The 22,942-nt window shown below is 46.2% G+C and overlaps 1 protein-coding gene across 2 annotated transcripts; it reads left to right on the top strand.

Moving 5' to 3' along the window:
- Nucleotides 1-4,866: 4,866 nt before the first annotated feature.
- On the top strand, nucleotides 4,867-20,704 carry SLC35B2 (solute carrier family 35 member B2). 2 transcript variants are annotated; one of them, XM_053304545.1, is made up of 5 exons: nucleotides 5,291-5,452; nucleotides 15,790-15,865; nucleotides 15,983-16,176; nucleotides 16,748-16,908; nucleotides 18,374-20,704. In XM_053304545.1, the coding sequence occupies exons 1-5, from the start codon at nucleotides 5,446-5,448 to the stop codon at nucleotides 19,310-19,312; spliced, it is 1,377 nt and encodes a 458-aa protein (XP_053160520.1). In that variant the 5' UTR covers nucleotides 5,291-5,445; the 3' UTR covers nucleotides 19,313-20,704. The 2 variants fall into 2 exon arrangements, with proteins under 2 accessions (XP_053160525.1, XP_053160520.1); XM_053304550.1 differs by lacking the exons at nucleotides 5,291-5,452; nucleotides 15,790-15,865 and adding an exon at nucleotides 4,867-5,006.
- The last annotated feature ends 2,238 nt before the right edge of the window (nucleotides 20,705-22,942 follow it).

Raw genomic sequence — 22,942 nt, 5'->3', positions numbered from 1 at the left:
AGCCACCTATTCCAGGGAAGCCTTTTGACCTGGTTAAAAAGAAAAATCCTTCCTAACCCTAAGCAGTGTAACACCCAATCCTTGTGACCGTTTCCCCTAACCTCTGTTATGATTTTATTTACCTATATTGTATTCAGGCATAATTTACTTAAAAAGAAAAGTCACAAGAAGACCTTGCTTCAAGAAGACTTTGGACTTGTTGAGAGGCTCATGAATGACCTTGCTCATTACAAGCTTTGACTTTTTAAAAGCTAGACTAGACTAGAATTTTATATCCCCTGCTAGTTGCATTTCGTGTATTAGGGCCATAGCTTAGAAGAGAACATAAGAACAGCCCTGCTGGATCAAACCCAAGGATCAGGCCCAAGGCCTATCCAGTCCAGCCACACAGTAGCCCAGCAGATGCCTCCGGGAAGCCCACAGGCAAGAGCTGAGGGCGTGCCCATTCTCCTACTGTTAGTTAATCTGCTGCAACTGGTATTTAGAGGCTGGAGGTAGCCTATAGCCCTCAGACTAGTACGGTAGCCATTGATAAGCCTGTCCTCCATGAATTTATCTAAAGCCATCCAGGCTGTTGGCTGTCAATGCATCTGGTGGCAGAGAATTCCATAGGTTAATTATGCATTGTGTGAAAAAGTACTTCCTTTTGTCGGTCCTAAATTTCTTGGCAATCAGTTTCATGGGATGGCCCCTGATTTTGTTATGTGAAAAAATTCTATCAACTTTCTCCACACCAATACCATGCATGATTTTATAGATCTCCATCATGTCTCCCCTCAGTCATCTTTTATCCTCTCAGTTGTCTTTTTTTCTAAACTAAAAAGCCCCAGGTGTTGTAGCCTTGCCTCGTAAGGAAGATGCTCCAGGCCCCTGATCATCTTGTTTCCCTCTTCTGCACCTTCTCCACCTTCTCCAGTCCTTTCTGAGGTATGTTGACCAGAACTGTATGCAGTATTCCAAATCTGGCCACACCATCATTTTGTATTATGGGCATCATAATATTAGCAGTTTTATTTTCCAACCCCTTCCTAAAGTTCCAAGCATGGAATCGGCCTTTTTCACAACTGCCGCACATTGAGTTGACACTTTCAATAAGCTGTCCACCACGACCCCCGGACCCCTCTCCTGGTCATTCACTGACATCTCAGACCCTATCAGTGTATATGTGAAGTTGTTTTTTGGGGTTTTTTGGACCCAATATGCATCTCTCTACACCTGCTAACATTGAACCTCATTTGCCATCTTGTCTCCCACTCCCCCAATTTGGAGCTCCTCGCAATCTCTTTTGGATTTCACTACCCTAAATAGTTTGGTGACATTTGCAAATTTGGCTACCTCACCGCTTACCCCCAACTTCTAGATCATTTATGAACAGGTTAAAGTGCACCAGTCCCCAGTACAAATCCCTGGGGCACCTCACTTCTTACTTACTACTTACTTCCCCACTTCTTTCTTTCTTACTCCTATCCACCTTAAGTGGTGCGGCAGGGAAATGCTTGACTAACAAGCAGAAGGTTTCTGGTTTGAATCCCTGCTGCTACTATATCGGGCAGCAGCGATATAGGAAGATGCTAAAAGGCATCATCTCAGACTGTGCAGGAGGAAGCAATGGTAAACCCTTCCTGTATTCTACCAAAGACAAACACAGGGCTCTGTGGGCGCAAGGAGTCAAAATCCACTCAGATGCACACTTTACCTTTAGTACCAATTGCAGGGGAGTAACAGCAGGAGAGAGGGCATTCCCTCAACTCCTGCCTGTGGCTTCCAGCGGCATCTGGTGGGCTACTGTGCGAAACAGGATGCTGGACTAGATGGGCCTTGGGCCTGATTCAGCAGGGCTGTTCTTCTGTTCCCTCCATTTAGAGAACTGTCCATTTATTTCTACCCTCTGTTTCATGTCCTTCAAGTTACCAATCCACACATGAACCTTATCCCATGACTGCTACATTTTCTTAAGAATATCTTATGAGGAAATCTGTTGAAAGCTTGTCCAGGTATACTATGTCAACTGGGTCACCTTTATCCACACACTTGTTGATCTCAAAGAACTCCAAAAGGTTGATGAGGCAAGATTTACCTTTGCAGAAGCCATGCCAATTCTCCCTCCACAGGGCCTGTTCTTCTATATGCTTAACAATTTTATCCTTGAGAATGCCTTCTATCAATTTGCCTGCAACAGATGTTAAGCTAACCAACCTGTAATTTCCTGGATCCTTTTTTGAAAATTGGTGTTACATTGGCTACTTTCTAGTCTGCCAGTACAGAGCCTGATTGTAGGGATAAATATTTTTGCAAGGATGTTGGCAATTTCACATTTGAGTTATTTAAGGACTCTCGTGTGGATGCCCTCTGGCCCTGGTGATTTTGTTAATTTTTAGTTTTTCCAGCCAGTTTAAAACATCATCTCTTGTGACAGTAACATTTAAGATTAGAATCCTGGAGGTTGGCATCAAGGATGGTATGTTGGCACCTTTGACAAACATGGGAACCAACAGCACCCAAAGGACCATCAAAGGTGAAGAAAAGTATTAGATTTTGGGATCATTCAGAGGGCAGGTCCAGAAGACGTGTCTTCACCCCCTCCAATGCTGCAGCATTCCTCGCACCCTAGCTTCACGCATCTCATCTTTCCCCCGCATTGTAGCATCATGGTGGGGAAATGGTCGCCGGTTCGAAACCCGACTGATACTATATTGGGCAGCAGCAATATAGGAAGATACTGAAAGGCATCATCTCAGACTATGCAGGAGGAGGCAATGGTAAACCCCTCCTGTATTCTACCAAAGAAAACTACAGGGCTCTGTGGACGCCAGGAGTTGAAATAGACTTGACGGCATGCTTTACCTTTTACCTAGCATCTTGAACACCAGGAGAATCAGCAAACAGAGTGCAAATTGGTGTGTGTGGGGGGGAGGTGTCTGTTAAGGTTCCCCCTCCCCCACCAGCCTTCAAAATGCCCCCCTCGGGCCTTTTTGCCCTGTTCAGACCTTTGTAAAATGGCGTGGCAGCCAAAATGGCAGCCGCCGTGCATGCGCGAATAGCCTCTGCGAGGCCCTGGGTGGCCACCATTTTGGCCGCTGCACCATTTGGCCGCCGCAGACCCCCGCCGCCTCGAAGAGCAATTTCAAGGTTAAAAATATTTCTTTTAACTTCAAAATTTTTGCGACATCCCCCCCTGAACCGAACCAACCAAACTGGCCCGGTTGCGTTTGAGTCCAGCTTAGAACCGTTGAACCGAACCGGTTCTACTTTGAACCAGTTCAGTGTAGAACCGGTTCCCACATCCCTAATTGCCATCTTCTCTCTTCCTGGTCTTCAGCCTTGACTCATAAGCATTCAGTGCCATAACAATTAGGGATGTGCACCCAGTGTCGTCCTCGGCCAGAAGTAAAAGGAAATACCCAGTACATGTGTGCACATCATGCCCACATGTACACAAGTTGGGTGCACGCGTGCAATGTGTGCCAGGCACTTCCTTTTACTTCTGACCAAGGAGGACACCAGGGCAGCAGGGAGGTATGCTGCCATCCTGATGGAGACTTTCTAAATGGAGTGCTGATTCTCTTCTAAGTTATGGCCCTAATCCAAACACCTTTGGTTTAAGATGAGAGTTAAGATGCTTTACATTTTCACACATGCTCTAAAAATTTACTTCACTGTGACTTATTTTCACTAAGTCTTCTTCACTATGAGCCCCACCGCCCATTGAGGTCCCTTGAGGAGATCCATCTCCAGTTACCGCCAGCTTGTCTGGAGGCTACAAAGGGACGGGCCTTCTCGCTTGCTGCCCCGAGACTGTGGAATGCACTCCCTACTAAGATATGATCCTCCCCATCTCTGGCTATTTTTAAGAAACATCTGAAAACTCATCTTTTCACCCAAGCTTTTTCAGATTTTTAAAATTTGTAGGTTTTAATATTGTGGTTGATTTTAAATTGTTGAATTGTTTTATATTTTTATATGTGTTTTCATTGTTTTATCTAACTGTTAACTACCCAGAGACGAAAGTTTGGGTGGTACATACATTTGATAGATAGATAGATAGATAAATAAATAAGAATGGAAATTGCAAGTTAAGGTGCCTATCTTAACATCCATGCCATAGAAGCTGTAAAGACTTTGTGCAGTCTGGTGTATGATGATGGCTTTAGAAATGCGGCTCCATGCACCCACACTTTGCCTTGATCAGAGAGACATCTGGCAGAAACATCAGAGGCATCTCTAGGAAATGATTAGCGAAGCTGCACCTGTTGAATGTCTCCCTGGATGCATCCCTCCCCAGCCCAATGTCCAACTGAAAGATCAAGGCAAAGTGTGGATTATTATTATTTCACACACTTCTGTACCGCCCAAAACTCGAATCTATGGAGCCTCCACCATCCATTGTCTCCAAGGTTGCAGGCAGGAATCTTTCTCAGCCCTCTCTTGGAGATGCCAGGGACTGGGAGGGAACTTGCAATCTTCTCTTCCCAGAGCGGATCCATCCACTTTAGAGGGCTCAAACATGTAGTCTCTAAGAGGGCGGACCGTGCGAAGCAAAGGGAACAAGTCACGCTTGCTACCTCAAGACCAGGGCTTCATCAGCATGAAGGGAAAATACTCTGTCCATGCGTGGAGGCACTCTTTATTTTAACTTCACATCAGATTTCCAATATGTGCCTTTCGACAAAGCTCCAGCATTCTAAGCCCTGGAGACCAAGCACAGTTGCCAGCCTCGCCCTTGCCCCCGCTTCTCATTGCCCGCCCGGCGCCCGCCGAACGCAGGCATGGGCGGGAGCGTGTTTGCTTTTGTCCCGCTTTGTCTTCCCCCTTCCTCCAAGCGGAACCCTTTACTGGCGGCCTCCGGACCGCCGGGCGGCGCTGTGGGAAGCCTAAGTCCCCGTCTAGCCGGGGCGAACGGCCGGTTCCTGGCCCTGAAGTGCCGGGAGGGAGGTGCGGCCGGCCTCGAAGAAGCGGAACGGAGGGGGGAGCAGCGCGCACTGGCCGGGGGGCACCATGGGCCGCAGGTGGGCTGCGTCGGGACGCCGAGCCTGCGGGGATGGGCGGGTGAGGGAGAGGCCGCCGCGTTGAGGCCGAGGACGCGGTGCCGGTCTGGGATCTCTCGGCCCGGTGGCGAGAGGGCGAGCGCAGCAGCGGGGCCAGCCCAGAGCCCCGAAGGAAGGGGCGGCAGGAGGAGGAGGAGGAGGAGGAGGGTCCCCACGGAGCTCGGGTGGCGGCGGGGAAGGGAAAGAGGGGCCTCTCGACATGGGGGGGGCCCGTCGGGCGTGGGGGGGGGGAGCGGAGGGAGACGCTTCTCTCCCCTCTCAAGGGGGTCGACGTGCCCTGCTTGCCTAGCCCAGAGAAGTTGGTAGCTGAGGAGTTGCAATAAGCCTGGAGGAATCCCGCCGTGCAACGATCTTCAGGAGGACGCCGTATAACATCTGCTCCTTGGTTTAGGGGCAACAGATGCGAGGTTTTAACTTCTCTGCTGTGCAGCATGTTTGGGGGCTGTTCTAGGTTTATTTAGCCACCTTTTAGCCACCTAATGGTGCAGGGGGGAAGCCACCTGCCTAGGGAGCAAAAGGTTGCTGGTTCGAATCCCCGCGGGTATGTTTGCCAGACGATGGGAAACTCCTATATTGGGCAGCTGCGATATAGGGAGATGCTGGAAGCCATCATCTCACACTGCGTGGGAGGAGGCAATGGTAAATCTCTCCTGTATTCTACCAAAGACAGCCACGGGGCTCTGTGGTCGCCAGGAGTCGACACCGACTCGACAGCACAACCTTTCCTTTCCTAGGTTTATTTACTTTGAACGAAGTCTTGTTGAAATCAGTGGGCCTTGCTTTGCCATATAAATGGGCCTCTTTTCTTGCTTGCCCTCACAACAATCCTGTGAGGTAGGTCATTACTAGTCATTTGTTTCCTCACACTGGGTAACCTGAAGCTGAAAGAGAATGGCTTGCTCAACCGGGCCCCTTAGCAAGTCATTGTCGCTAATTTAGTAAGTCATTCTCTCTCAGCTTTGGGTTACCCAGTGTGAGGAAAGGAGTGACTAGTAATGACCCATCTCACAGGATTGTTGTGAGGGCAAGCAAGAAAAGAGGCCCATTTATATGGCAAAGCACAGTAGAACTGACATCCCCTTAGTATTTTATCCAGTGGATCACATATAGTAAAACTCTGGATTAATTTATCTGAAACTAATATCTTTAATGACATATTCAAAATGTTTAATGCAAGTTAATTATCTCTTATGCTTTTTACCCATTTATAATCACAGCTGATTTGACTATAATGGGTGAAGGATAGTTCTTTTCCTCTGTCCAGGTATACCTATGGGGAGGGTGGGAATTCTTGCTCACATATTTAGAGACTGCTTTTCAGACCAAAGATCTCCCATTAGCAATTCTAAATACACAATCTGAATTGGGAGCTACTTCAGGATTGTGAATCCAGTTATTGTGTATCTGGTACATTATTGTGTATCTAGCACAATGTGAGCAAAGTAAGACTTGCAGCCCCTTCAAACAAGCATGCATCAAAAAAGCGAGGAAAGCCTTTTGTTGCTCATGGAGCATTCTGATTGAACACTTAAAGGGCAGGTTAAAGTGCTTTTGGAATAGTAAGTTATATTGTTAGCCAGCTGTCTGTAAAGCTCAGGTCTGATAATGTCATTTCCATATTTCATGTGTTCTTACAATAACCTTGTGAGGTAGATCACCAGTTTTTGTCTATGGAGTATCACTTGCCTAAGGCTTTCCAGTCTATTAAAGATCTTTTGGTTCAAAGCATAGCACTTGACCAGTTGGACCACATTATGTCTTAACACGTCATCAGGTTATGTTGAGTATATTCCAATTGTAAAAAAAGATAAGATTGCAGTACAGTACACTTTTATTACTGATTGTGAGGATCTTACTGTATGGAATATACATTTAATGCATTTACATTCCCTTTTTCTCCTTTCAGAAAGAGCCCCAAAATAGTTGCCTATACTAAACAGTTCAATATCTTTAAAATAAATTCAAAATAGAAGTTTTTTTAAAAAATCGACTCCCTCTCGCAAACCTAGCAAAACAAAAGCATTGTTACCTTCTTCTCTTAAAAAATCTGCAGAGATGGGCTTAAGTATTTGTCATTTTTGAGAGGAGGTTCTATAGCTTGAGTGAAAAAGCTCTGCTCTTAACTGTCATGAATTTCATTTCACAATTTGATGGACAATGGAGCAGGACTATACTTGAAGAAATTAAGTGGCTTGCAGGAAGAAGTTTAAAAAAAATCACCTGTGCCTCATAGATAGTTGCCTGCCCCTTCAGTTGTCTCCGGAAACTGAAAACCAATGCAACAGGCCACAAGTGTCACACTGCATGCTCTCAGTGTCTTACTACAGTGAGAAGATGGGCTGTTTTATTATTTAATTATTTTTTACATTTATATCCCGCTCTTCCTCCAAGGAGCCCAGAGCTGTGTACTATATACTTAAGTTTCTTCTCACAACAACCCTGTGAAGTAGGTTAGGCTGAGAGAAGTGACTGGCCCAGAGTCACCCAGCTAGTATCATGGCTGAATGGGGATTTGAACTCGGGTCTCCCCGATCCTTGTCCAGCACTCTAACCACTACACCACGCTGGCTGTTCAGAAGCAAAGTCAGGTTCAGGAGTACTCCCAAGATCTGTTCTTTTAGGGAAAATGAAATCCCTTTTAAAATAGACCCCAGATCAACACACACACACCAGTCCAAATCTCATGAACCACTACTATAAATCCCTCAGTTTTGTTCACCTTGTGGTTTGTCCTCGTTTGTGCCAAAATAGCCTCCAGGTTCTGGACTGAGTCCACTGCTCCTGGATTAGATGAAAATGAAAGATAGATCTGAGTGTCATGATGAGGGTGTAGGTGACACTCCAAATCTGCAAATTATGAATTCCAATCTTCCACTAGTTGTGAAATAGAACAGGTGATAAGATGAAACCCCATGTAACCCCACAGGTAAGCTCTGAAACAGCAAGTAAGTTATCATCTCCATCTTCTGATATTGTGTAATTGAAAAGAGAAATCCACATAAGGGAAATTACCTTACAGATCTGCTTATTTGTTCTAACAATACTGCATGGTCAGTGACATCAAATGCCCTGAAAGGTCCTGAAGCACCAACAGGGACAATGTTACCCTGACAGCTTTTAATACACGTTCTGCACCAGAACCAACAAAGCAAAGACCATCCTGTAATATTCCATTAATGCCTGCTTGCCTGGATCAGGGTGGCTATGACATAAAAGCTGGAAGGGAAATAATTTTCTCGCTCCAAAACACTTTTATTGGATGATACTGGGTGGGACTTTGCATGCTAAACATAAGACCTTTTCCTCTTCCTATTCAGCCAAAATCTGAATAGTAAGAAAAATACTCTTATGTTTGGATTGATACTGATATGTGCTTATGTGAAGTGCAGAAAATGATTTGCCTTCACCCCACTGAATGGCTCTTGCAGCTTCATCTGAAAGATTCTGAAACTTACTTGTCATGAAGCATGTTATATTAAGCTCGATAAAAAGCATGAGGCATGATAGAATTCTGATATGTAAAGGTCATCATTGGCATATCAGATGTTGCTAAAGCATGTGGGACTATTGCAAAATTCCAAAATAATCTACCTAGAGTAGGAAACACTTGTGTTTGTGTGAGTGTTTTGTGTTCATTTTTTTATTTGTGTTCTAACAAGAAACAGTGAATCAAACCAAAGCTGATACTGGTATTTGGGGTACATTGTTCTGATACACTGGCCTCTTTGAATTAGAGCAATGAGATGTGAGTTCAGACACTTTGGTTCTGATTATTCAGTGTTCTCCATTCCTGTAGATGGGTGGAGAAAGCAGTTGTGGAAATTGCCCATAGTATTACCTTCATTTTGATGGAGTAAAATTAAGGTGATGTTCAAGGGCTTTGCTTGAATGGGATACTATCTGGTTCCTTGAGCTTCTAATAAATGAAGGATGAAATTGAAATCCTCATAATTTTGAAACATGATTTAAAGCAGATTAATTAACTTTATCCTGCCTTTTGTACACACAAGCCATGTGGTCAAAAGTAAAGTTGACACTCTTCTAAAGTATGCTTGTGTAGATTCAAATGTAGTAAGCAAGGATGGGTGTGTGCAGCTGCTTCTCCAAGCATCCTCCCCTCTCTTCCCTTACGTATGTGAGCACATTTTCCCTGTCTCTTCTCTGTCTGTTGGCAGGAGAAAGGCAGAAATACCAACCCTAGTGCTGCACTGTGTTTCCTTGGTGAGGGAACCCATCTTGGGTACTGTGCCTGCTGCCCATCTTGGATCTCCCTCTTTCCTGCTAGTATGCACAGATGCATCAATGTTTTAAGATGGAGAACTATTGCAAAACATTGTAGCTGCATGTCAGCAGTGACTGTGATGTGAGGATACTATCAGTACTGGGTTGGTGGTGATGGTTAAGAGAATAAGTCTGAATGTGTTCTGGAGGGCCAGAATAGAAACAATGTTTGGCAGTGGTTAGGATTAGGTTCATGCCTTGGTTTTACAGGGCTCTTGTTTGTAATGTTGTATACAGCAGGAGTTCTCAAACTTGGCTCCCTAGATGATATTGGACTTCAACTCCCATCATCTCTAGCCACAGTGGTCAAAAGCCCAGGGTGATGGGAGATGTAGTCCAACAACATCTAGGTATCCACATTTTAGAGCTCCCAGTACACAGGAAAGGAAACACTTCCGTGTTCAGGATTTGGAACCAAATCCCCTGGAGGAAATAGCAGTAGTGTTAAAAATATTTATATACTGTTTTTCAAAAAAATTCTTAAAGCACTTTCTGTAGCAAAAGTTTGATTTTTTTAAAAAAGGCACACAGTCTGGGGGTGGGAGGGAGGCTGCAGCAATACCTCCACCACCTTAAAAAGTGAGTGTTTGTCCACTTACTAGGGGCCAAGCAGGGTTCTATGGAATCTGTGCAATCTATGGAGATTTCTCACTAAAGCTGGAGACTGTCTTTGTGCAGTCAATGTAGTGTGCTTGATGGACATTCTTGATATGTGGCCCTTGCCAATTTTTTGGCCTGCAGTAGATGGACAAGTGAGAGAAAGTTTGTTAAAAATAATTCTGATGAAATTCTGGTGGAGAAATTCTCCAGTGGTATTTTAAAGATAATGTTCAACTTTAACAGAATGTTCCCAAAGATTTCTGTAGTCTTTATCGTCTCCAGCAATTTGATGCCATTCTCCTTCTGGTATGCATTTCCTAGTGCTCTAGGATTTCTGTGCCTTGGATCTGTAACAAAAGTCATTGGGTTGGAGTTGTGGGAGAAGCATGATTTTTTGCTCTTTCATACAGAAAATAGAATTTGGGATCTTTAACACAATCTATTACTGGATATTGCTATTGGGACACTTCTTGTTGTAGTAGATTTTGGTTTTTAGAAATGAGGCAAAAAACCCACCCCCTCTATATTTCTATACAATTGACTTCCCATGGTATAGCAAGGTTGAAGTAGGCTCTGGGACAAGAAGTGAAGATGGGCCCCCAGTCCCCCCCCCCATCATTTTGAAACATGATGTGTTTTATTGCTGCAGAATAATTATATGGCTATAGTGAAAAACAAAACGTTCTTGGCATGCCCTTTCTCTTACTGCTATCCAAATAATATCACATACTCCACACGCTCTGATCAGGAGCCAGCAGCTTGTCACTGAGTCAAGGAGGCAGGACTGGCGAGTGAAATGGGGACTGTCTCCCAGTCAGTGTGCCTCCCTCTCTCATGGGCCAGGGACATTTCCCCCCCCCCCGCCCCCCGTTCATTTATAGCTATGCCACTGGCTAAATAGATATCCTTAGGATACAGGCAAGCCTAGGAACCAAACATTCAGTGCCACGAGCATGATTCCCACCAGCTCCCAGATCTCTCTGTTCTGTGGCAACAGTACAAACAGACCTTCCTTGTACTTATGTGGGCACCAGGTTCCTGACCCCAGTTCCTCTAAACAACAAGCAGCTTCTTTGGCTATTACCAATCCTGCTTCAGTTTCTCCAAGGTGAGCAAACAGTGCATTCTGAACCCTGGACTTCCTGGGAAACAACAGAAATATTTAAGATTTTGTTCCCTGATGAGGACTATTGTCTAAGTGGCTACCTATTCTCTCTCTGCAAGAAATGCAGGGCATTTATATGCAATCAGGCTCCATGGTTCAAATGTGAGCTTCAGCACCTTGTGCTGGCAGGACCAAGCAGTTGCCTGCTCTTCATGTGCTTTGCTTGCTTTGCAGGAAAGTCTGCATCCCACCCACCCATCCCCTTTTTTGCTGGTCAACTCCAAAGATTAGGTGGCCAAGCCCTTACACATTCTTGGCTCTGTCTTCCAGGAAAGGCTCCACTTTTCATAGCACTTTCCACTAGCTGCCACTGAGAATTTGTTTTTAGTTTGTTTTTAAGTTGTCTTTCTGTGCTGGTGGTGAAAGCTGGAGAACATTAATTAGGCCTTGTAATTTGGCAATTGTTTGGTCAACCATGGCAAGTAGTGATGATGCCCCTCTGGCAACTGGGACTGGCAGAACCAGAAATACAGTGCACTGCCGTGTTGCAAGTATTTATTTGTCCAAGGCAGCCCTGTTTCTGTTCTAAGTATCTTACTTGTAAAGGGGATAAAGAAAAGCCCATTCGCCCTCTCCCTAACCCCATAGTGTCCATCACTAAGTCTGGTAATTTTGCCGAGCGTCCATTGTCTGGCTCCTCAATGTTTGGACTGGCTCCTAGATCCAAAGGAAATTTGTCCAGGCCTGACATAAAATCCCAGGTCAGACCTAAGCCGTGGCAAGGATCCAGCCCTGCAGTTCCCTCTGTGCAAAGGAAGGTGCCCAGGGAATGTTCCTTGCCACTGAATCAGAAGTCCCTGGATCCATCACAAGCATTGGTAGTGGTAGTGTGGGACGTGCATCGCTGTCCCTCAAAGCCGGATTTGAAAGCGGGATGTGTTGCTTAAAGGACCATGTGCAAGGCCATACCCCAGTGCTCCTCACTAGCCAATCAGGAGTATCAGTTGCCTCCTAGGTCCAAACTTGCACTCACCAATACAAGTTAGAATCCGCACTCCGTTTATACATGTGCCTGAAAACAGTGGAGTAAGCTCACCCTTCTACCATTCCCTGACAACTCTGGTTATGAGTGGATAGGATTGTTAAAAGGTGCTAATCCTTACAAACAGTGCCGCCTCTAATTTTTTCCATCTGGGTGCAGAATGAGTTTTGTTCTGTGCGGCCGTATCAAGGCAGTGTGTCTGCATGTGCACTGAGAGTGGGGCCTTCCCGATTCAGCCGGAGTGGGATCTAAAATTAACTGAGCGAACGGGGGGGGGGGGACTTGTGAGTGCATGCACGTGCACACACCTTTGAGGGAACACTGCTTACAAAGTAATTCTGAGTGTGTACCTAGAGAAAGGACGAATCTTAGGACTGGAGATGAAAGCTGAAGAACTGAACAGAAGGAAGGGAAGGGTGAAGGGGCATTTGCTTCAAGGCTGTTTCTGTGCTCCCATTTCCATAAAAGGTTTATTGCCTTCTGCAATAAAATAATTAGCATCTGAAAGCTGAGGCCTATGTGGATTTGTCCTCCTGCTGCTTTAGACCCAGCTTTTTGAGTTGCCTGCAGGACTTTAATGGAAAGGGCTGCCAAAGGAAGCTTTGTCCTGGATCTCTCTTGCCCTAGCAGAGAGCAGCCTATCGGCAAGGCTGGGGTGTGTGTCAAAAGCATGTCTGTGCAGTGTGAATTGGAACAGTGGCTGTAGCTGTGAGATCCCACTTCCTGGTTGCTCTGGGGAGTTGAAGTCATGAAAGCTTCTTTTATGCCTGGCACTGATGCCGGTGTTGCCTGCCCGGCAGAAGTGAGAGCACCACCTATATAACACTAGCACCCTGTCTGAAGGAAGCTGGAGGGGAAGAACGCAGCGTGTGAAAGGGCCTCACTGGCCAGTGGAGAGAGCTGTTCTTTGGCTGCTTTATTCCTTGTGCCTGGGAGCTAGGGCTGTGCACAGAACTGGCAGGGGCCAGTTTGAAGGTGGGGGTGGGACAACTGTAAGGGCGTGGGAGGGTGCCCTTACCCCTCCCTCTGCTCCCCCCCACCCCAGCACTGGTCCGGCATCTCCCTGCTGCTCCATTTGCATCTCTCTCTCTGTCTCTCTCGCTACTTCTGCCTACTTCCCGTCCTAGGGCAGCAGGGAGGTATGCTGCCGCCCCGCCGGACGGGTTTTCAAGCAAGTGCTGGCAGGGGGAAGGAGAGGGAGGGAGAAGTGCACCCTCCCCTGCCCTTAAAGTTGTCCCACTCCTGCCTTTGAACCCCTCAAACCACCAGTGTTTGTACCTGTTCGGAGGCCCATAAAAGGGCCTCCAAAGAGGTTCCTGCACATCCCTACTGGGAGCTAGTAGTAGCAGAGCTGATGCTCCGGCCCAAAGCAGTCTGGATCCAGCCCAGTCTAAACTGATCTGAAGCCACGTGGGCACTGCTACATTCAAGTGGCGAGCCAGAAGACGAATGTGCCGTTTGGATTTCCAGGAGCAACGCAGTAACATCTGAAGTGGCCTTTATTTCCGAGTTGAGAATATTATAAGCCAGTCAGGGGGTGGGGGGTTAGGGTTAGAAACCTCCTGCCTCCTTGATGAAAGGACCTGGGTCTGACATAGCCCAAGCCAACCAAGGAAAGAGGGGTGGAGATTCTGAAATCTGTGGCTGTGTCAGTAACACTCCAGATGGCAGTGGCAAAACCTTTGCTGCAATTGCAGGATGTTCTTTGATCACTTTCCTCAGGTTATTGTTAGGTAACCACCCCCCACAACTTGCTTTTGTGGCAGAGCAAGGGTTTGACTGGTGCCATCCCATATTCGAGTCCTGCACTCTGCATGTACTGAACTTTGATAATCTGAATATACCTCTTCTGCCGTATCAGGCATTGCACGGATGGCATCAATTACAAGCTGAGGAAGCCACCCTGTCCAGGTTTGCTATGATTCTGGGTTTTGCAGAGCTCCCCAGAATCCGGTAGTATGGAATGTGTTTTACTACTTGTTCCAGAGCTAGCATTTTACAGTTTTCTGCATTTTACATTTTACAGTTGGAGACACTACCGGGTATTATACGTTCAGAGCTTGTGGAGAGAAGAATATTTGAATGCTAGCATCACTTTTAAATACAACTGGATGTGGGGATTTTTTTACAGCAGTTATTTCTAGAATTTTGATCATATTTGCTGTGGCATGAGCTAATAATGCAAGAGGCCAAGGCACTGAAATTTTCTGCATTTTACATTTTACAGTTGGAGACACTACCGGGTATTATACGTTCAGAGCTTGTGGAGAGAAGAATATTTGAATGCTAGCATCACTTTTAAATACAACTGGATGTGGGGATTTTTTTATAGCAGTTATTTCTAGAATTTTGATCATATTTGCTGTGGCATGAGCTAATAATGCAAGAGGCCAAGGCACTGAAATTTTCTGCATTTTACATTTTACAGTTGGAGACACTACCGGGTATTATACGTTCAGAGCTTGTGGAGAGAAGAATATTTGAATGCTAGCATCACTTTTAAATACAACTGGATGTGGGGATTTTTTTACAGCAGTTATTTCTAGAATTTTGATCATATTTGCTGTGGCATGAGCTAATAATGCAAGAGGCCAAGGCACTGAAATTGCCATCAGAATGAAGTGATTGTTTCTACCGCTCTTTGGGTCTTACTCAAAACCAGTTGTCTGTGGTATCATATCTTGCAATGTTTTGTGGCTGCCCATGGCAGTTTGTGGGAGGAAAAGGGGGAGGTGAGGGGAACATGACGGGTCAGCTTGTGTCAGTAAGAGGGTGTTAAATATGACATTCTTTCTGCTTTGGAAACTCCCTTGGGTTTTCATAATGGATCAGCTGTTAATTCGGCTACAGTCCTTTGCACACTAATTTGGATAAAGCCCTTGTTGCTCAGCGAGACTTAGCTTCTGAGTAAGTATGTATAGGATCAGGTTTTTTGAATATTAACCACCAGGAATGTGTTCTGGACATTCACAAGAACACCCTACAAATGCAAAAATTTGGGATTCTGAGAATCATGGCCTCTTTTTCCAGTTAGAGAGACAGTCCCTTGTAGGTGCAGAGAATGGCTTGCAAATGTCTTCTAGGCTCTGGAAATGTGGGGGCAGGGAGTAGCTGCATATGTGGCCTGGCTGTCAGAGCATGGAGCCAGTGTTCCCTCTAACAGGGATTCCCAGATGTTGTTGACTACAACTCCCATAATCCCCAGCCAAAGGCCATTGCAGTTGGGGATGCTGGGAGTTGTAGTGAACAACACCTGGAAATCCCTGTTAGAGGGAACAGTGCATGAAGCCTCAGCGCTCTGTATAGTGCTGGTGCCTCCTGGTTTCAAATTGATGGCTGCTGCCTGTTCTTGGTTTCCATAGCCTTTCCCAGCCTAGAATCTTGTATTGGAATATAATGCTCCTTGCAAGTGTGGATAAAAGTTCTCGCTTTAGTCTTACTGTCTCCAGTTCTGACTAAGACCTGTTGCTGCTGCTTCTACTAATGAGATGAAGAGGCAATTGATCAATGGGGATGTCAGTCATTAATCTGCCCACCTTTCATGAGTTGGATTTCTTTGGGGTAGCCAAGATGGGCAGAACAGTTATGCACTGTTGGGCAGTTGCTCCACGAGATCTTAACTGTGACATCTTGGGGTGAATTTCTGCACCACTGCACAGTTGCTCATTGGATATTTGCCCTGAGTTCTGAAGGCGTGCCCTTGTGATTTCCTCTAGATTTTCGTGAATGGCCCTGTTCTTCCTGCGGTCCCCAAGGAGGTGGCTCAACATCTGGGTTCCTTGCTAGAGGGAGGTAAAAAGGAAGTGGTGATGGAAGTCTTTCTGTCCCACTTGTGGATGATGTGCCCCCTCTTTAGCTTTCCATTCGGCCTGTACATTTCCACTGACTAACTGCTCTTCCTCTTGTCAGGTTCTGCCTGGCTCTTGCGCTGGCTGCTCTCCCCATCGTAGCTGCCATTGAAGAACCAGCTGTTGTTCATCAGGACTCCTGGGGAGACATCTGGCTGTTCCGTTTCTTGGTCAACGCTGCAGGTTATGCAAGCATTGTGGTGCCGGGTTTCCTGCTTATACAATACTTCAAGAGGAAAAATTATCTTGAGACAGGTAAGAGGTAGCAGTGTGGGGCCTTGCTTTGTTCCTGGATATTGCTGCTGTGCATACCTCATTCTCAGCCCATTGTCTGTCTGTCTGTCTCTCTCTCTCGGCTATGCAAGCTTAAGACTCCAGCTGAGCTCATCCATTGCTGTGGTTGCTGACTTGTCAGAATAGTAAGGTCCAGCTCCTTCGTTCTGTCACCTTAGCAGGCACTGAATTTGTAGCCATTTCCAGTTGAGGACATTTTGGAATCTACGGTGTGACAGTCAGACGATGATATTGTGGGTGAGATGCCCAGCGTCTGCATCCACATTTCTGTGACCGATCTTAGAATTGGGAGCTAAATAAATCTGCTCTGAAATCTAAATAAATTTTAGCAGGACCAAGCCCTGTGTGCGAAGTGGAGTAGAATCGGGCTAGGCAAGAGGTAGGGGAAGTGTTTGGAAGTGCCGTTGAGAGTTCAAGCTGGATGTGGTGATAGTAGGGATCCTGCAGGTAGGCCACCTGAACGAAAAGAGCTTTCCCCAGCTCCACTGATGTGATGCTACTCTGGCTAATGTGCCCCCCCCTTGCTTTTTAGGCCGTGGCATTTGCTTCCCAGTCATCAAATCCTGTGTCTTTGGCAATGAGGCCAAGTCACCCCACCAGGATGATGCCTTGCTGGCGGCTCGGAACGAGACTGTAGAGTCCTCCACAGCCCGACAGATCTTTAAGCTGCTGCTCTGTGCAACTGGTCTACAGGTAAATAAAAGATGTATTTCTCACTGTCCTGTTTCAAGGGTGCTGAAAAGAAGGAAGAAGGCCACAAATGGCTTCTGTGATTGCAGTTGCTGGGAACTAGTGCTCCACATTGATCTGGCCTGCCTGGTGAGGGTGGGAATTCTTGTATCTTGTAAAATGTGGTTTATTATGGCGGTTAACCTCATTGGTCTTCACAGTCATAAAATATTGTAACACAGATGGGTCATGGGGACTGAAGGACTGGCTTGCTCAAAATTCCATTCATAGTTGAGCAGAATTTTGAACTTGGTCTAAGTCTCCCACCCCATCAGCTATGGGACTGTTTGGATTTGTCTGCTGGGATACCCTGAGCTGTGTGACTTCCATTTGCCTCTGCTGCAAGCTTTAGTGATTCTTTCAGATGTTCACTGAACTAGGACCTAACATAGATGAAGCCTCCCAAGTTGCATGGTTTGACCTGACACACAGATAAGTGTATTGTGTGGACTGTAAAATTTCACTTTTGAAAAAAGTCACAGTATTGGGTTTACTTAGGGGAAATATGTCCTTTAGAAATATAACAGTTCTATTCAATCAGTATCTAGTGGACTGTTAAGTGGTTTTTAATATTATCGTTCCTATTTCTGCAGGATATAGATAAAAATGTTTGTCATGAATGAGGCCTTTTGAGGAGCCATTGCTCCAAAAACGAACTCGCGGGTTCAGTCTTCCCGCGATAGGGAGGCAGATAGTTTCGCATATGCAGAAGGTTGTTTGGTGTCCCATGGCTGTCTATCTCTGCTTCAGGTCATAGCAAGATTGATACTGTACATCTCCTACTGTTGAAAATGTGCGCATAATGACTTCTGAATCTGGAAGGAGCTGGGAAGATACAGAAGGAAAATGTTTTTCCAAGGCTGGATGGCTGCACTAAAAGCTGCTGCCTGCAGAAGAGAGTGTGTTTGCAGTTGTATATCTGTTGTGTACTTTTGGACTGCTTTTCAGTGCCTGTTTTTCTAGTTCAAGAGGCCGTGTAACTGTAATGTGTAACTGTATACTGTGTCACAGTCATTTAATAAAACATATGCCAGATGGTGTCCAGATTGTTGGGGCTGATAGAATAGTCCACTTGGTATTTCCTGTCTTGTGGCTGCAGTTTTAACTGTAGGTGGTTCCCCTAGCATTACCTAGCATAGGAAATAGTGCGGGACTCTGTAGGATGAAGTTCCGTTCAGAGCCTTGAAAATCTCTCTCTTGCTCTGGAGAAGTGCCAGGTCACCTGCTTGAGGAATGGTGGATGAGGAAAGAGCAAGAGGCCAGGTCTGCCTCCAGGTTTCCTTTTTGGTGTGTTGATAATCCAGTTGCACTTGTGCGAGAAGAGTCAAGATGGTTCCTGCTGGTTGAGCTCTGCAAGATGCTCTCTTTCTGCGTGCCACCATAGTCGTTGCCTTTCATATCTCCACCTTTTCTTCTTCTGACTTTGCAGATCTCCTACCTGACATGGGGTGTCCTCCAGGAGCGTGTGATGACTAGAACATATGGAGCAACTGAGTCAGATCCTGGTGAGAAGTTCAAGGATTCTCAGTTCCTGGTCTTCATGAACCGGATCCTAGCCTGTACCGTGGCTGGCCTGTACTGTGCTCTGACCAAGCAGCCTCGCCATGGTGCCCCCATGTACAAGTATTCCTTCGCCTCCCTGTCCAACATCCTCAGCAGCTGGTGCCAGTATGAGGCGCTCAAGTACATCAGCTTCCCCACTCAGGTGCTGGCCAAAGCCTCCAAGGTGATTCCGGTCATGCTGATGGGCAAGCTGGTGTCCCGCAAGAGCTACGAATACTGGGAGTACCTGACGGCAGCCCTCATCTCTGTAGGGGTCAGCATGTTCTTGCTCTCCAGCGCACACGAAAAGCACCTCTCCACGGTCACCACCTTCTCTGGCGTGGTCCTCCTGGCTGGCTACATTGTCTTCGACAGCTTCACATCCAACTGGCAGGATGCCCTTTTCACCTACAAGATGTCCTCGGTGCAAATGATGTTTGGGGTGAATGTCTTCTCGTGCCTCTTCACTGTGGGCTCGCTGCTGGAGCAGGGTGCCTTGCTGGAATCGGCACGCTTCATGGCACGCCACTCTGAGTTTGCTGCCCACGCCGTGCTTCTGTCAGTGTGCTCAGCCTTCGGGCAGCTGTTCATCTTCTACACCATCAACCAGTTTGGGGCTGCTGTCTTCACCATCATCATGACATTACGCCAAGCCTTTGCCATCCTCCTTTCCTGTCTCATCTATGGCCACGCGGTCACCGTGGTGGGCGGGCTGGGGATAGCGGTGGTCTTCACAGCCCTCTTCCTCCGCGTCTACGCCCGCAGCCGCATGAAGAAGCGAGCAAAGAAACCACCTGTCGGTGAAGCTGCAGTGCAAAAGGTGTAGGGGCTGCTGAATGGACCAGGGGCCCCGCACCCCTTCCAAGCTCCTGCCAGACCCTAAACACTTGCTTGATCTCTCCCATGAACTCAGCAGAGTGGGGAAGGAGAAACTTGTGGGGGTTGTCCCCTTCCCAGCTGATAGTTCTTTGGGAAATGCTGCTGGGATTGGCTTGGGAGGAAGGAAGGGGCACTTTCCTCCGGTTGCCTTTTTGTGTCTGAGCATTTCAAGTCTGCCGAGGCTCTCCGCTTAAGAAGACCCAGGCTTATGAACATGCTGGGGAGCCCGTTCTTGGTGAAAGAGTGCAGGTACACCGGATGCCTGCCCTGACTCATGGCTTTATGCGGGGGTGGGAGGGGAGGAAGGCTTATTTATGAACAAGGCAAATGGGAGTTTTTTTGTTTCTTTGTTTGCTGCAGGATTCCTTCTGCTTACCACTTGGAGCTGCATATAAGGGAATAGCAAAGGGGGGGGGGATTAAATTCCATGTAAAACTACTCTGCCCCCTCATCCCCTGCATGGTTGGAAAGGAAGCCAAGCCTCTCCTGCATAGGTAACCAGTGTTGGGGCCTAACTTAACTGGGTCTTGGAATGGTTCTGCTGTGTAAGCGCTTTTCTCCAGCCACAGCCGCTTCTTTTCTGGCTCGGAATATTCACGTTCTTTTGCTCCACTGTTGAGTCCATTTACCAAGAACTTGCACCGTGCATGTCATTTGGTTCTTGCTGTCCACCCTTTCCTTTCACTGCCTCAAACAACAGCCCCAGGCCCCCCTGAGGCCACTCATGGGGCACTTCCCAGGGCTGTATTGTTCCTGCAAATGGTTTAGAAAAGCACAACTATTGTCTTCTTGAAACAACCCTGCTCAGTACCTGATCAAGGGGTTTGGGCTTTTTATTTTGCTACTTTAGGCATTCCCAACCCCACCAGTGTGGGCTTGTGTGGTGCTGGTAGCATGTCTGCTTCTCCTGGAAACAGAGGATGCGTTCCAGTCTCTTGGGGGTATTGCAGAGACTTCAGCGGCAAACTCTGTTTCTGTGGGGAACTTGGCTGTGCCAAAGGTAGCATAGCTGGAGTGGGGTGCCTGGCTTTGAATTGTGCTGGCCCAGGTGTTGCTGCTTACTTAGAACCGTCTGTCTGCTTTTCATCTTTTCTTTCTGGTGCCAGGAGGCAGCCGCTCTGGATTTCATGGGGACCAGGGCCTAAACAGCTTGGCACAGAGGCTGGGCCTTGTCCTTTTCTCTACACAAAACTGCTCTCATAAGTGGGTGCAGGCTTGGAGACAGGAAGTTGGGCGGGGGGCACCCATTTGCCTTCTTGTTGCTAAGCTGAAGGGGAAATGTTTTTGGTACTTCTGAAACAATTTTCTCATTTTATTAAATTTTAAAAGATGCTGCAAACTGGTGGCCTGGATATATTTTGTAGTCTTCTGATATGACCTGGAGGGAGAAGGTCAAGGAGAGCAGTCTTCATCTCTCAAGATGCTATGGCTGATTCTGCATTCTGTGTAGGGATTCACTGCAATTTTGCTCCCTGAGAATCCTGACCTGTTGAAGAGTTCTTATAATGGAGAACAAGAAAAACAGAAGCTGGCAGGCAATTTTGAACGACATCTGCATTGCAAAGAATGTGGCACTTCAGTACCCTGTACAATCTGTTGTATCTTTCACTGGCTCCTACTCCTTCACTTTTGTTTTTGCCTACCTCTCCCCCCACCCATTGTTCAGATTTCAAATCCTGAAAACTAGATTCTCAAATATATACAAATTGACTTTTCAGTGAACTTTATTAATTGCAGTAGTAATTGGACCCTCATGTGCAGGGGTGGGGAGTGTGAAGCTTGGTCACAAAGTAGCATAAAGCCCCGACCAGTGTTATGGCCTTGCCTTTTAGCCCACCAAGTACAATTTTCTCCCTTGTTTGGGAATAGGCAGTTCTGGGGGTCTGTACTTACAGGCAGTAGCTCTTCCAAGAGCTCAAGCCCAGGTCTTTCCCAGCTCCCAAAATCCTTTTGACAAATGACTTCATATGTATGCCACACTTGTGTCCTAGCCCTGATCTGAAGTCCTTGTCTTCCAACCTGTTAACAAAAGTTTACCTCTGCAGCATGATTTTGCAACTGGAAATGCTGCTGGTTTTATTTTGCTGAAGCTCGGTTTCTGTAATAGGAGTAACCATGGAGTGGATTTCGTGCAGAACACCCACTAGTTAAGAGCCTTCATTTTGAGTCTCTAATAGACACATTAGCATAATACAGGTCAGTGCAAGGTCCTGCCATGCCCTCTTCTATAATGCATTTAGAGCCCAATCCCCTAATCAAGTAGTGAGCAAATGCTAGGAAGAAACTGAAAAAGGAAGCTGCAGAAATCCTTCAGTAGAATTTTTTCATTGCCACAACTGGAAATGGGTTAGGGTACAACCAAGATTTCTGACTTTAAAGATCTGCAAGCTTGCTGTTTGATATTGCAGAATCTGGGATGTGAGCAGTGTGGGAAGAATAGAGTTGGATGCATAGGTAGTTGCACAGAAGTTATGCCATCTGAATTAGTGGCTTTTATAGCCCCTGGCCTACAGAATGATGGCTGAAGACTAAAAAAAATTTGATTCAGAGATTTAAGGACAGTACCTGAAACCAAGGGATTGTCACTTTGGATTTGTACCACATACCAAATCCAAACAACCTCCAAATATGACAGACATTTTGCAAGGTGCCAGGGCCGTGAGCAACTTTGATGGTAGGTCCAAGGTCACATGTGACAGCTATGCCCTAGAGAGAAAAACTGCAGGACTGGAACTTCTCAACCCTGTATTAGCTTTGCAGTACATGACAAATTTTCATCTTCAGGCACTTGCTGAGTACCTTTCTATGCAACCTGTGAAATACACTGACATTTAAGTTCACACAATTAAGAAAAAAGAATTGACTGTAGCAGACATGAGAATTACTGGTCCCACTGAAGCTTGTCAAGCTATGCCCATGTTTTCCATAGAGAGGGGAAGGGAAGGTGTACAAAGTTCAGCTCATTTAAGTCCTGCTGGAGCCCATAACACCCGAGCAAGCCAAACTGTTGGATTCTTGCCATGGAGTACAATATATCTTGTTCATGTCATTTGTCATAGAGTAACTTACAGGCACCACACCTGCAAAGCAAATATCTTAACACTAAGGAACATGTCATCACTGTTCAAGTGATTTGAATTTCCCACAGGAAGGCAAAAGTTCACATGGGAGTAACTTCGTGTTCAGAGCAATGACTTAGTGGTTATCTACAAGGGATTTGGTATCCAATAGTAGTTTCACATGAGAGACTTGTGTTCATGCTCCTGAAGGAGCTTGAATTATACATGTATGGCATCCTAGACAGTTGCCAGAAAGCAGCAGAAGTGTTTCTGGGTTACTGATACAAGGAGTCTGCTCACATCACAGCTTTTCTTTGCATCTTTCCTGTACCTTTTTGGAACAGGTGGCTTGAACAAGGACTCTGTCTCCACAGGACCGGTCACCATGTGGCCTGGTTAGAAGAACCCCCACCAACAGACTATTTCATTGTAAACCATGTTCTTTGTTATTTTAATTCCAGTAAAACAAAACAAAATACAAACAACCAACAAAGAGTACATGTCCCTGCTCTCCGAAG

This window comes from Hemicordylus capensis, chromosome 1, assembly GCF_027244095.1.
Source record: "Hemicordylus capensis ecotype Gifberg chromosome 1, rHemCap1.1.pri, whole genome shotgun sequence".
In the NCBI taxonomy this organism is placed as follows: Eukaryota; Metazoa; Chordata; class Lepidosauria; order Squamata; family Cordylidae; genus Hemicordylus; species Hemicordylus capensis.
The sequence above is the reverse complement of the archived record's forward strand: the minus strand, read 5'-3'. Positions and strand labels throughout refer to the sequence as shown.

Coding starts and splice junctions, on each gene's coding strand:
- SLC35B2 (XM_053304545.1), top strand. Junction 15,866..15,982: donor GGGTTCCTTGCTAGAGGGAG/GTAAAAAGGAAG, acceptor TCCTCTTGTCAG/GTTCTGCCTGGCTCTTGCGC. Junction 16,909..18,373: donor TCTGTGCAACTGGTCTACAG/GTAAATAAAAGA, acceptor CTGACTTTGCAG/ATCTCCTACCTGACATGGGG.